Source organism: Lissotriton helveticus, chromosome 7 (genome assembly GCF_964261635.1).
Source record: "Lissotriton helveticus chromosome 7, aLisHel1.1, whole genome shotgun sequence".
Lineage (NCBI taxonomy): Eukaryota > Metazoa > Chordata > Amphibia > Caudata > Salamandridae > Lissotriton > Lissotriton helveticus.
The window spans coordinates 1,004,602,540-1,004,617,537 of NC_136068.1; the positions used below are offsets into that span (position 1 = coordinate 1,004,602,540).

General features: G+C 41.3%; 1 protein-coding gene across 5 annotated transcripts in view; it reads right to left on the reverse strand.

Annotated features, from left to right (window-relative positions):
• FAM114A2 (family with sequence similarity 114 member A2) overlaps positions 1-14,998 on the reverse strand; it is a 284,184-nt gene that overhangs the window by 98,399 nt on the left and 170,787 nt on the right. For all 5 annotated transcript variants that reach the window (XM_078653652.1, XM_078653650.1, XM_078653655.1 and 2 more), the window contains one exon: positions 8,589-8,723. In XM_078653652.1, coding sequence (XP_078509778.1) covers positions 8,589-8,723 — 135 coding nt within the window. The remainder of the gene's footprint in view (positions 1-8,588; positions 8,724-14,998) is intronic.

The window sequence follows — 14,998 nt, forward strand, 5'->3', positions numbered from 1 at the left end:
AGATATCGAGATATGGGAATATGGGGACTCCTGACCTCCAAAGATTAGTTGTGACCACCATCATCACTTTTGGAAATGCCCGAGAGTCCGTGGTGAGGCAAAATGGGTGCACAGCAATCTTAAAATGTTCCTCGCTCACCTTAAACCACAGCTAACCCATGGGAAGTGCAGGACGGGTGTGTGGAAATATGTAGCCTGCAAGTTCAAAGACACCATCCAGTCTCCTGAGTCCAGAGCAGATAGAATGCAAGTCACTGGGAGCATTCTGAATTTGGATGAAAGGACGAGGCAAAGACCTTGACAGTCTTTAGAAGGAGATTAGCTAAGTGATGGTGGGTATCTCACCTGAGATAAGGTGGAGTTGCGGTTCATCAGATATTTGGTCTTCTGGAATCCAGAGTCTCCAGCTGCAATGACATCCATGGTTTTCATGACAATAAATTCAAGTGCATCCAAACCTCCACTGATGACACTCTTACCCTGATGGAAGTGATAAATTCAACAGGTCTGTACAGCTATCTGGATACAGCACTCGAAGGTCCTAAATAAGTATGAGACCCCGCCCGTCCATTTTTAATATCAAGGAATAGCAAGAAAAACAGCCCCTGTCTTTTCTCGGAGTTTGGTGTCCTCTCTATGGAAAGCTTGGAGAGCAACAAGTGTACCTCCTGTAGCAGGATGGACAAATGCACTGGTGAAATTGGTTCTGGTGTGGCAATATGGTGTCAGGAGGAGAGGAAAAGCGCCGGGACACCCCCGTTGGGGGTAGCTGTTCGCGCTTTACAAATGACTAAATGAATAAAAAAATAAAATAAATAAATAATAGTGTGTTTGAACAATTACCAAAACACATCAGTCAGCTATGATGTATCGCCAACCCAGGAGGAAGTCCTGCTAAGGGCACACTAAAGAGGTATGTTGACCACTGTAGCAGGGAAAAAGGTTCCTGTACTACTGCTCAATTGACTCTTGCTACAGGAAAATCGTGTTTGGGCTATAAGACCTGTGGCATGATCAGGTGGCCATTTGCAAAACATCACTTCATGAACACAACAGTTTGCTGCATGGCTTTATCCTAAGTCTCGGATGCATGGACTTTTGTTGTGTGAGACCTAGTATGCCATTGGATAACGTATTTATGGATCAGTGATATTTAGCCCTGATGAAGTTCAAGCAACCAATTTGTAAGAAACGTGTTGGCTGGATGATGCTCTTTAGTATTTAAATAAAATTGATGACAAAAGTGGATATTTTGCCGGACTCATTAACTTGACGGTAGTGAATATACTACTGACATATGTGCACCATTCCAATATTCTCTTAGCAGGGAAAAAGGAGTTGAAATCCTGGTGCCCCTGCTGGCCTGCCCGCTCGGGCACCGAAAGCACTGGGCTGTCTGCTCCATCACTGGCTGGGAAGGCTGCCTCAGCCTATATCCCCTAATTTCCAGAACAGGTGTGGAAATGTTTGACAAGCGTCTACAGTCCCATGGAACACACTGTTAACAGAGTCGGCAGTATCCAAACTAGCTCGAATAACTTACTTGCCAGCAAACTCTACCATCATGTATCATCTGAACCTGAGAGGCCCTAAGATCCTCTGAGTCTGTCGGTAAGATCTTGCTGGCGGCCGTGCAACAAAGGGCATGTGTGTATCAGCTCAATAGACAGACTGCATTAAAAGTTCAAAGTGCCAAGCTGGTAGAGAAAACATAGGTTATCAAAAGGAATCAATTTTTGGAATCCCTGTCCAGAGGATTGGTCGGAAATGAGTTAGGGTGTACCTTACTGGCCAATGCCTGTACAATGAGACTATCTGGAGTGGGCTGGGAGGTAAGAAAATCTGACTTACCAGGAAAGGGTCTATGTCATATGGCCGCCTTCCTGCTAACAGACAGGTAAGAACATGGCATCAGAATATCTGTGAGGGCATCTTTAAATGGGAGCAAGGTCTCAGATGTTGCCTACCAAGGCTGTAGAATGTTTGTCAAAATGTAGGGCAGCTGTAATTCTAGTACCTTTGTAGCCCTTCAAACCCCCACTGCAAAAGAAGCACTTTCTTCCGCTGGAGGTGTATGTGGTGAGTCAAACTCTGTCTCAGGGGAGGTATTATGCACACCAGCATTTTGAAGGAAAAGGTACAAGGCATCAGCAGTGTAATTAAGAAGGAGCAGTTCATTTCCCTCACCGTCATCATCAACATCTTATGGTGCACCCTGCTCTGGCACAGGGTCAGAATCAGAGCTAAAAATATAATTGAGTCTCTGCTGAAAGATGTGATGTGGTTGAGGGACAGGAAATTCCAATGGTGGGGCTCATAGTGGCTAAATGCAGAAATGCCATTAGGTGGATGTCCCCAGTATTCCGACAATTGAAAAATGGCTGAGAGTTATATCAGATTGAGCAAATGCAGAGGAATGTCATATGCTTAAAACATGTAGGGACAACAAACTTGCCAATGACTGCAGGCTTGGGCTCCAATGCTCTCCGAACTGTTAGACACCCCAGATGCACTAAGCCCCTGATGCAGATTGTGTAATAGGGATTGGGAACATACATGTATCAACAGAAGGGCGAACTAATGAAAGCTACAACTGTTATAAATGTTATGTTGAATGTATGTTTAATCTGCCCTTATGCCCTGCAATGTATTATTTTTGATAATACACGAGGAAAGGGGAATGAGTATTTGGGATAAGGTAGAAGGGTCTCAAAAGTCTTTATAATTTGGTACGTCACCCTGTAATGTTTTGTCAGTTTGTCATTATTGATTTCTTTTATTGTGCAAATGCCAATAAAAACCTATACATTAAAAAATGGATTGGTTGAGCTGGAGATGACATCGTTTGGCATCCAACATGAGTGTTGGCACCGGATTATCCACTGGTGGCATTGCCACTGGTGTCGGAGTGGCAATAACCAACATGGGTCTTGGTACTGGGGTGGAAGTCTGTACCGGAATTAGTACGGACCCAGTACCGGCACCAGAGAGGGACCCACTGGAGTCAACCCAACTGGAGGCCCAGCAGTTCCAAGGGACACAGAAGCACACTGAAAATTTGCAGATGACCTCATTGAAAGCGTCATTCTGCTGTGAGATTAATGACAGTTAAGAAACTTGGGGTACACAACGGTGCACCTCGCTGAATGGTAAACACCTAATATGTTCCATGTCTCTCTGCCGGTGTCACTTGCCTTTTCTCTTAGATACTATGTCTCACTATGATATCTTTTTACACAAAGGTGAAACGACACTGATATGTATACCCTATGTATGTGACAAGCCTCTCCACTTAAATATCATGTCTTGTGTCTTGAACCTATTGTTTCACAACGATAACCCTACAGATATAGGAGGTACCCCCTTGTGTGGTATGCCTCATATATGTGACATGCACACATGGCTAATCAATTTCAAGCAAATATGTCCAGTAACTTCATTGCATACACAAAATTAAGCTACAACCTCGATTTTAAGTTAGTGAGTAAACCGCGCAAAAATTACTAGAGAGCTAGGGGTCCACTTGTTGTTACCGCACTTATGATGTTGCAAATTTCCACAGGTGTCATAGCCCTTAACAACCTCAAGATAGTCTCACTGAACGTTAAGGGCCTAAACCACCCTGTTAAACGGAGCAAGATGCTTGAGTGCCTTCACAAACAAAGGGGTGATGTCTTCCTACTCCAGGAAACGAAAATTGACTCAAAACTATTTAATTCACTTAGAAATAGGTCTTTCAGCAACGTTGCTGGCTCAGACGCAATAGGAAAGAAAAATGGTGTCCTGACTCGAACAGCAAAGAAATCAAACATCGACTTGGTGGCAAGCACATCTGACACTAAAGGGAGGTGGATTACAACAAAATTGTCAAAAGACAATACAGAATTTTACATTACTACAGGGACGAGTTGGAATTCTGGGATGATTTAAGCAAACAAATTGACACAATCCCAGACACTTACTATGCACATACTAGCGGGTGATTTCAATCTCCCCATGAACCCGGCATTAGACAGGGATTCACGCTGCCCTTTTTGCACCAACAACTCTCACACAGCCCTTATTAATCTCTGCACACGTTTCAATTTGATGGACACTTGGAGACTACAAAATCCCACAGGAAGGGAATATACCTTCTATTCGTCCCCACATAACTCCTACTCACGCATTGACTGCCTACTTATTTCCGGCAATGTCACAGCCAGAATCGAAGAAACCTCGATTGAGCCAAGAGTGATCTCAGACCACTCATGCGTCAACTTATCTATATCTGACTGAAACCTTTTAGAAAACAACGTCTCTGGAGGCTCAACAATGAAGTTTTAGAAAAAGAGTCCCACAGACAAACCATTGAGAGCACGATACAGAATTACCTTATGGTTAACAAAAAGAGGAACACATCGGACATCACACGATGGGAGGCTTTGAAAGCACCATCAGAGGAGAAATCATTAAAATTATAACCACCATGAACAGGGACACCAATAACACTCTTGAGAAACTAGAAAAAGAGATTGCTATGTTAGAAGGGAAACATGTAATATTAAGACACGCCTCAGTCCTGAACGAAGTAGTAAAAAAGAAATAAGAGTAGTGACAGAGCAGTGATATGGATAAGTAAACAAAAACACATCATGCTTTGTGAGGCCAACAATGCAGGAAAGAGCTTAGCTTTATACCTAAAGTTTAAACTACAGAAGAATACGATTAAGAACCTAGTACACCAATAATGTTTAGCTCATTCTGACCCTGACAAGATTGCAGACGTTTTCAAGGATTTTTATAGCACTCTGTATAGCAAGAACCAGGATTTGGACAGCACAAAAACACAAGATTATCTAAACAAATGCACACTTCCTGCTCTCTGATCAAGAAAAAACTGAAATCAGTAGTCCAATCACCACCTCTGAAATCGAAAGCTCAATTAAGTCCCTCAAAATTGGGAAGGCTCCGGGGCCCGAGGGGGTTTAATGGCAAGTTTTATAAATGCTTCTCCTCGACATTAACTCTCCCACTCTTAAACTTGTTCCACAAATTTAGTAACTCTGGCCAAATTAATGGTACACCAGCAGAAGCCATTATAGCAGTAATCCCCAATAAGAGGGGAAGGATCCAACACTCCCCAAAAACTATAGACCGATATCTCTAATTAACTTAGACTACAAAATGTATGCAACGATCCTCGCCAAACGCCTACAATTTCTTTTACCCAACTTATCCATCCCTCACAAGTGGGTTTTTTTAAAAACAGACTATCTAGTGACAATACGCGTATCCTAGCTCATGTCCTAGAGAAAGCCAAACTTACTGACTCGCCAACAGTTGCTATCACTTTGGATGCCGAAAAGGCTTTTGACAAAGTAGACTGGGCATACCTAGAACCAACGCTGGGCAAATTTAATCTAGGCGAGAATTTTATGTGTATGGTAATGGCACTATATTTTAACCCCAGGGTGCGGGCGGGAGGCTGCCTCTCATCTTCCTTCAAATTAGAACAAGGTATAAGACAAGGATGCCCTCTTTCTCCCTCCCTATTTCTACTTGCAATTGAACCCTTCCTATATCACTTTAGGAATAATAACCAGATCTCAGGTATACGTTTCAGTAACTGTACGGTCAGAATCACGGCCTATGCCGATGACGTTTTAGTTGTCTCTGAGAATGCGGAAGCTGCTATCCCTGCTCTCATGTCCTCAATAGTATATTTTGCTGCAATTTCCGGGTATAAACTAAATAAAGACAAGACTGAGGTAAAACTCCTGAATAACCTTGGTTGGAAAGAGATTAGTGGTGACCCGGGTCTCCTGTGGCAATCTAAGTGCTTCAAATACCTGGGCCTGGACTTCACGGCAGATATGATCACCACCCTACAAACTAATGAGAATGCCCTTCACAAGAAAATCTCTTCATTGCGAGATGGTTGGTCACCTACGTTTTTATCCTGGTGGGGAGGAACTGAGACTTTAAAAATGATGATTGCTCCACTTGTTAATTATCTAGCTAGCATGCTACCAATGACATTTTCAAATGACTTCCTGAATAGAATAGATAAACTTTTCAACAAATTCCTTTGGCAAGGCAAGAAACCCAGAATATCAATGAAAAACTCCAATTGCAGAATCAGAAAGGTGGTCTGGGCCTTCCGAACTTCAGGAACTATCAAACAACGTACCTTTGCAAACAAGGTTCTAACTGGCTAATCCCTCAGACTGATTACACCCCAATCTGGATAGATGTAGAAAGGTCAATCATCAACTATATGCCTCTACCTGCTCTCCTAACCATGGATATATCCTATCTTCCCCACTCTAAATACATTTTGCTTAATACTAAGAGAGCCCTGCTATGGCTGGAACAGTTCTCAACACTAAAAATCAATAAGTACAATTTGTCCTCTTTCTGGCACAACCCGAGCCTGAAGATTGATGGAGGGACGCTTCATTGGGATCACTGGTCTAAAAACACAATAAATCTTGTCAAAAACCTCTTTATAGGGACCCTATCATTACCTTTTTCAGTCCTCAAGACTCGCCATGGACTAAAACCGATAGATTTTTATAAATTCCTAAAACTAAAATCTCTCCTCTCGATGCGCTCAATTAAACCCTCCGATCCGTCGATAGTCACAAAGATGTCACAGCTATTAAAGTCAGGACACACGTCTCAAAAATATATAAGCTTCTTTCCCCTAAGCCTTGCAAATCTCATATGAAATGTGCAGTGAAATGGGAATCTGAACCCAACTCCAGCAATATCCCATTTGATTGGGCGAAAATCATATCACCCCATTCTCGAATAAGATATCTCCAATATTGTCGCAAACCAAACTTATGCTAATAAATAGGACATACTGGACTCCAGAGAAAATCTATAAACTTAATCTCAGTGAGAACCCGACATGCTGGAACTGTATATCTCACGTCGGCAACCTCGCCCACAAGCTTTTCTATTGCCCTACCTTACAAACATACTGGGATATGGTTTACTAATGTATAAACAATACTCTCAACATAGCCCCACCAAAGGAATGTTCCTAAATTATACTAGGTGCTCTGGACCCCAAGATCGAAGATGTGAATGACCGATACTTGCTAGATCTCATGCTCACTTTAGCCTGTAAGTTTATACTATGTAATTGGAAAAACTCCAAAGAAGTTTCTTTTAGACTGTGGCAGGAATGGTTTTCTTTCCTTAGAGGAGCAGATAATGTCGCACTTAATACCTCTCCATGGCGTAAATCACATTGGAAATTGTGGAAGTCCCTTGATTCCTCATCCTTCTCATATGATCCCCCGTGAAAATCAATTTAAGTCCACAGACTGTAATGAGTATTGTATGCTACATTTGTGGGATAGTCCTGTTCTACATTGTATTTCCTGCCTCCACAACTGTGAAAAATGTACCTACTTGACACACCTGTACTACACATCGTATCGTATCTGTTTTTGAAGTCTCATAGGTGAACGGTGCTTGTTTGTCCACCTATTCGTCGCTGCGGGCTCACTGCGACCACCATGGCTAGGCACTCGAGTAACTTGTAGTTTCTGGTTATTTATTTATGATGTACTTCTCATGATTTGTACTTATTTTATTAGTTATTTGTTCATTTCTTGAAACTCAATAAAAATGATTTGAAATTTAAAAAAAAAAAAGAAACTTGGGGTTCCTAAGCAAAAAATGAGAAATCAGCTCCATGGCCAGTGACTTCTATGGAGTGCAACTGATATCTTGATGTCCTCACTCCTTACATTTGAAGTCAGATTAGGGGGTTGGGCTTGCATACTGCTTTGATTTCTTTTGCTAGCGTTTGGACTTGGACTTAACTGAGGACTTTGAGCAGGAAGTGGAGCAGTAACGGCCAGTGACTACGCAAAGGCCGCATCTTCTTCTGGTATTTGGCAATATACAACTTCGCCTCTGAGTGATATTGCAACACACCGATGTGTTATGATTCAGCACTTAAAGCTTGTTGAACAAAAATGCAACCTGAAATTTTAGGAACTTTAGGAAAGCAGAAGGCTAAGAGCCATTGTAAACATACCATATGTGGTCCTTCATACTTAAAGCAAACAGTTCAGTCAGTGCACAGCATCTTACTTCCAGTACAGAAATGTCATTTTAAAGCATGTAGTATATACGTTCATAGCAGTTTAGGGAATAGAAGGTCCTGAATGACAAACACGTGTGATTAATTTGTGACACAGAATTAATGAGTCACTAGTAAGAACGTTAAGTTCAATACTTCTGTGCATTTCCGTCTTGATTGCCCTTCATTATTCACAATGCTGGATAGATGAGATCTTTTATAAAGCACAATTTACTGGGTAATTGTCATTAACTAGGCTGTTCTCCTAACACAGTGCTGGATTATATTATACATTCATATTATGGTACGTGGATTTTATATCACATTGCTTTACTTAACCTTTACTCAATTTACATATTGTTGACATTTGAACAAAAAAACAGTGCAATCCAAAAAGCTAATATAATAAAAGGACAGCAATATGTTGGAGGGTGAAACGATGAGGCAGATGACCTCAACAGTCTTAAGACAGAGATTGACTGTGTGAGGGTGGGTATCTCACCTGAGATAAGGTGGAGTTGCGGTTCATGAGGCCTTTGGTCTTCTTGAATCCAGGGTCTCCCTCTGCGATAACATCCATGGTTTTCTTGCCAATAAATTCAAGTGCATCCAAACCTCCACTGATGACACTCTTACCCTAAAGGAAGTGACATACGTTCAAGAAATCTGCACTGCTATCTGTTCACACCACTCTCCATGTTTCTCTGGATTTGTCATACCTAGAATTGGGCCCAGCAGGGAGCATTTCCCTTAAAAATCATCTCTACTCACTGAGCTTATAAGCAAGAAGCTTTCTATACCAGTCACAAACATATTCAGTCCTAGAAGAGAGAAAGTATGTATCCACATTACAATCCCCTCATCATCCAGCTAGAGATTAGATAATGGCTCTATAACCGTCTTAGACAGCCTATTGTCTCCTTAGTGAAAAACATGAAACTGGCTAACACTAGAGACAATTTCTGGGACCGTCAATTCCCGTCCCATCATATATTTCTGTGAAAATCTTCTGACCCACCTGATGCTAGAAAAGGTTCTGTATACCTCTCACAAACTACCGGGTTGTCCAGTCGTACAGAATACCGTTTCTGTCTTCTGTGCCAGCCCACTATAATATCCAACCCTGGTGTTTACATCTTTTGTAGCCTTGTGCCAATCCCATAATCTATTCAGTCTTATAAGTGAACAGCCATGCATTTATTCTATAGCTGGAACATTCAGTATCCCTGTCCCTACACAGTCCTGTCCTCCCTATGAAAGGCGCTGTATCCCTGATCCTGTCACTTAAACCACCTACACGCTGGCTAAATGTGCCGCTCCATCAGCCTATAGGAGACAATATATGTATTCTTATGTCAATACCCCAATAACAGGGGTGTCCAACAAAGTTAAAGGATAACTAAATCCATGCCATATTTTTCGAACATTCATACATTTACATGCACTGAAAACAAATGAAAGAAAAAGTCAAACTTCAGCCCTTAAGTACACGCCAGTCCTATTGTAGTTAATAGCTATCAGAGACCGTAACCTTTTTACTAGCTCCCTACCTCATGCAGTTCTATTTTGTTACACCCAAAGTGACAAAGGTGCTCTCCTTAATTCAAAGGCCAATGTTGTTTTAATTTTGCCTGATGTACATAATATATATAGTGTGTGTTTGTGTGCATGTGTGTGTGTTTGTATGTCTTTCATTCGTGAAATTAACACTTTGAAAAAAATATTCACATAGAGTGGAATGTAAATATGGAGAGAAGACAAAAACGAGTAAAATTCAGCTTCAGTTGTGGGAGTTTAACTCTTCAAGGCAAATTACCAATTTGTTTCCCAGGTAAGATGGAACAAGAAAAGTAAAGATGGCTCGGGCCATTAGTAGTACGATAGATAATGTGCAATGGAAATGTTTAACTCCAGTTACACTGTACCTAAAACAATCTTAAGTAATTCATGCTTTAAGGACACCAAGTGTCAATTAGTGTCCGACAGGTAAATGCAGATAATTTTCACTTTTAGTGAACAATGGGATACACCAGAATTATAGGATGTTAGTGTAGAAAACAACCCATTTGCAGAAGAAAACTATTTAGGTCAAGGGCGTTGTGCTTTTTATAGTCTGGCCTGACAGTGTAGCTGTCGCCAGACTATTATGCGATCATCACTAGAGAGAGACTTTCCATTGCATTCCTTTACCTTCTTGCCCTTCATAAAGGTGTAGTGTTACTTTCCCTTCAACCAATAGGTGTCTCTGCAGAACAATCGCCCTCCCTTTCGATTGTATTGAGGAAGTGTATGTACAGCAATGTTAGAAAGGCTCAACTGTGATTTGTTGCCAGTTTCGACTCTCTTGTGCCGAGTACCCTTTACTCATTGGAACTGTATTCATTTGACTTATGTAAGTCCACGTTTTGTTGTGATTATCATCTGCAAATGTAGTCCCTTTATTTTTAAATAATATATTAATACAATTTACGTGTTAAAACATACAGTACATGAAAATTATGCATTAGATTTGTATTTGGTACAACACTTTGCTATACTCATATCATATTATATATATTTTCCTGCTGATGTCAGTGCCAGAACAGCATCATTTCTATTCACAGACTTCCCACCAATCTTAATGCATTGAATCAGTATTAGAATCCGGAAATGTACAGGTTCATTAAATTATTGTATCCACATTAGATAGCTTAAGACTGGTGACAGTACCTCTTTAGGTCCGGTTGAGGCAAGTAGCAGAGTGGAAAACGTTTCAGCGTTTAAGTTACACCTTGATATTCTTTTTAATCACGTTTTTAGTATACCCTGGATAGAAATTTAAAGTGAAGCAGCTTGTGTCTAAATCATAGCCATAGTTACTGCTTTTTCGAAGTTTTTCTGTACTATCACAGGGCCATGTGTGCAGGATGTTTTCATACAGCGCTTCATACAAAGTCATTTCCAAGTGCTGTACAAAGCGGATGTCACTAATACCAAATTACATCCCACCCAACTTATATCGAGCTGTAATATCATGAAATGCTGATCTGACCTTGCAATGATTCCAAATCATGACCACCAAGGTCACACCAAGCTGTGAATGTTCAACTCACCCTGTGAGAAGTTGGCCTGGTATATGATGTCCACTATTCTAGTGGGCACCTTGCACCAGTCCAATCGACCCTTATTGATGGTAGGTTATAAAGTCAACCTTATAGAAAGAAATCCTAGTGGTAGCTGTGGAGAGCAGCCTTCAGGCTAAGACTTGGAGACCAGTTAAGCAAGTTGTTTTACCATTTATAATCTCTTGAGTACCAAATGAGAGCAAACCACACAAGGTATATATCAAATATATATGTATTTATTCGAAACACAACCCCTCTGGACTCTTTATGAGGTCAGAGGTAAAAGTACAATACAAGAAACTGAATTAACATACGATAAGTTGCACATTATACGTTTTGCCCTAGGGGGCTCACAAACCGTATACTAAAATAGTGGTATAAGAACCACGTGAGGAATAGAAAGCAGGCCTAGGGCCTGGGGAATCGCTGGGGCTTCTAGGGACCACCAAGGGTTAGGATGTAGGAGGCCCACTGGAGACGCGTGCAGTGTCTAAACACAGCCGCGGGTTACCATTGACTTTCTGTGAAGAACAAAGAAGTTACAATTTTAAAGATAAAGGGTACAAGGAGGTGAACTGCGATGGAACCCTTTCAGACTAGGACACTTGGAGAGTCAATACCCACAGGAGCACCGGAGTACTCGTGTTACCTCACCCAGGGAAGCCGGGTGCATAGGTGTCTTTTCGTGTCGGGTTTCGTCGCCTGTTTCAAAGGAGAGCGGCGAAGAAGTGCTGCAGGCGACCAGAGGAAAAGTGTACGGGTGGATCCAAGGGCCCCACAAAGGATCTAGTTGACTGCGGTGTCGGTATCTGGATTGGACCCAACAAGCCTTGGCAAACGCAATCCACGCAAGATGTCGAGATTGGCTTTGGTGCAGACCAGCAAGGTCTGGGGCGCTTCTCCTTTACAGGGAAGCTGGAGCAACCAGGAAAGAAAAGTAGTTTCAAGATTGGTCTTCCTGGGGGCTCACGAGCCAACAGACTAGGAACCCAAGCTGTAAGAACAGACCTGTGGTGTCAGTTTGGAAGGCTAACCAGGGGTGGCACAATACATGCTGCAGCCCCTGGCAGGCCTAGGGTGCACCTATGCCCTGGGTACAGAGGGTACACTATACAGGGGCTCACAAGGGTGACCCAGTAACCAATCTGGAATGTACCGAAAGTACATGGTATCAATTTAGAGAGAGGACAGCTATGCTGTGGGCCTGATTAGCAGTGCCACAGCCATACTAAAGTCGAAAAACCAGAGAATCACAGCAAAAAGTGGGGGTCACCATAGGAAGCAGACCCTACTCTCCTACACACCTACCCTTCAATGTTAACTTTTTCTAGCAGATGTATCATGTAAGCACTTGAATTTTAATTTCGGATTATGTACATAGATATGCATTACATAAGCCCTTTATCCAAATATTTTTCGTTTGGCACGTAGGTCACTGTCAGCGCTGAGGCTAATAGTTAACTCTACTGCTATGTGCTTCATCGGCCACAGTCGACCTCAATAGTGAGACATGAACTTCCGTAGACAGCTTATGGCTGGACACAGAGTTTCACATAGGCAAGGTTTATTTGTGCTATTGTGTGTGAAAGATACCAGTATTGGGAAGACTATGCCAGAACTACTAAATAATATTTATGCGGGTATGATATGGAAAAATCAAATTTTTCAAAGGGAAGAAATATTATTTCTCATCCTAATCTGACTTGTTTACCAGCACAGATCAGCCTATTTAATGCTGTGCTTAATGTACTATGGTATTCCTGAGTCAGCAAAATGGGTATGTTTGTAAATAAGTACAGGAGTTGAGGGAGGATGATAATTTTAATTAACGACATCCTGCCTGCTATGGATAGGAGAAGGCAGACCCACCACTCAATTTGGGTATTCATTTCAGAACCATAATTTAGTTTTATAATAGCTTATTTTTATGCATACATATCTGAATGAGTCATTACTCAAATGTAAAGCATATTGTATTTCTAATGGTCTGTGCATGGCACTATTCGTTAGATCTCAAATTTATTTTAGTTTTATTTTCAAATATAGTTCAGATTTTAGAATTTCACCCAACAATGATGTGTGGTACACCTATGGGTTTTATGTTTTCCTTATAAGAACTAGTAGGCCATCATCAGTGTAAATTGATACTTCCAGCCTCCTGTTGGTAAAAATCAATCCCCTCTGTTAGTGATGTCCTCGGTTTGATGTTTCCATTGCAATGGAGAAGAATACAAGTGAAAGGGAGTGGCCCAGCATGGTGCCTCTGGTTAAACTTAGTGATGGCAACAATTGATTTTTCAGTTTAACACCTGCATTTGGAAATAGTAATCTGAGCTAGTGTGTACCAAGACCTAATCTATTCAGCAGCATATTTAGAAAAGGCCATTCGAGAGAATTGAATGCCTTGTTCGCATCAAAAGAGACTCCGATCGCCAGAAGATCAGGATCTCTCTGATATATAATGGCAAATAAGCACAGATGTTGTATGTAGTTGATTGGCCTTGTAGGACTAAACCTGGTCTGGTCAGGGTGCACCACTACCAGCACAATGGGTGTCAAATAGTTAGCTATGACTCAGGCTCGTATTTTACTGTCTTAAGCGGTGGCTGTAGGACAAGGTCATAGGTGGGTCTTTACCAGGGTTTTGACAATGTTATGATTAACACTTCCCTAGAGGTTTTAGGTGGAGTGCCATTCCGAAGCACATCATTATATAGTGCTAGTAAGTTCAGATTCAACAAGCCTTTACATGTTTTGTAAAACTCAGCTGTGAGTCCACACGACTTTCTGTTTGCCAAACTATAGCATCTTGAATTTTTTCTTCAATGAGGGGATCATTTAATATTTGTCTGTGTGTACCCTCCTCCCAGGCCATGGTTAGGTAACCTACATTTAGAGATCCAGACTGTCGTATTCGTAGATTTGGAGGTGTATAGTTGCCTATAGTAATGAGTTAACAATTCTAAAATTTCACTTGTGGTGTGTATACACTTTCCCCCTTTTGTATTGTTTACAGATGTTATTATACCATTTTCGGAGCGCTTGCTAAGTAGTAATGCAGGCATTCTGCTGGACGATTCTCCATCACTATATATTGAGCCTAGGGGCTTTAGAATGGCATGATGGACGTTGATGGATTGCAGCTTTCTCTCTCCATTGATAAATTATCTTCTGGCTTCTTGTACTTGTATTGTAAAGTCTGTAAACTAGGAAATCTTGGAGCCTTCATACCTTATTTCTCCTTTATCAAGTGCTAGTTCGAAGGCAATGTCCCTGCCCCAATAATTTAATTAGTGTCAAGGCTGCCCCAGGGTTTGGTTTTAGGGTCAGGGCACTGTGTGCTCTCTCAACAGTGAACACCGTGTAGAATCTATTTCTGCTGAATATTTGTAGGAGGGAGTTTCAACAAAATGTTTCATATTTCAAGTATTAATGGACTCTGCAATCCCTGTGAGGAGTATATTTTTGCATGCTGAACGTGCTTCAAGGTCTTCCTTTTTGACTCGTATGTTCTCAAGCATTTTCTCGGCTTAGGTGGACTTTTCATTCAAAGTTATTATATCATCCTCTGTATGTGATATTCTTCTTTCCACTGTATCAACCCTATTTATTGGTCTGCACGGTGTTCTGTTATTCTTCTATATGTGATGAGAGCGCATCAATTTTGTCTTCAATGGAGTGTCAGCTATGCTTCATATCCTGCAAGATCATTTTTTAAATCTTGTTTAATTGATGCATTTGCCTAATTTTCTTTTATCTACGAGTACTTGATAACTCTGTGCCACCCGACTTGCTCATCTATTATAAA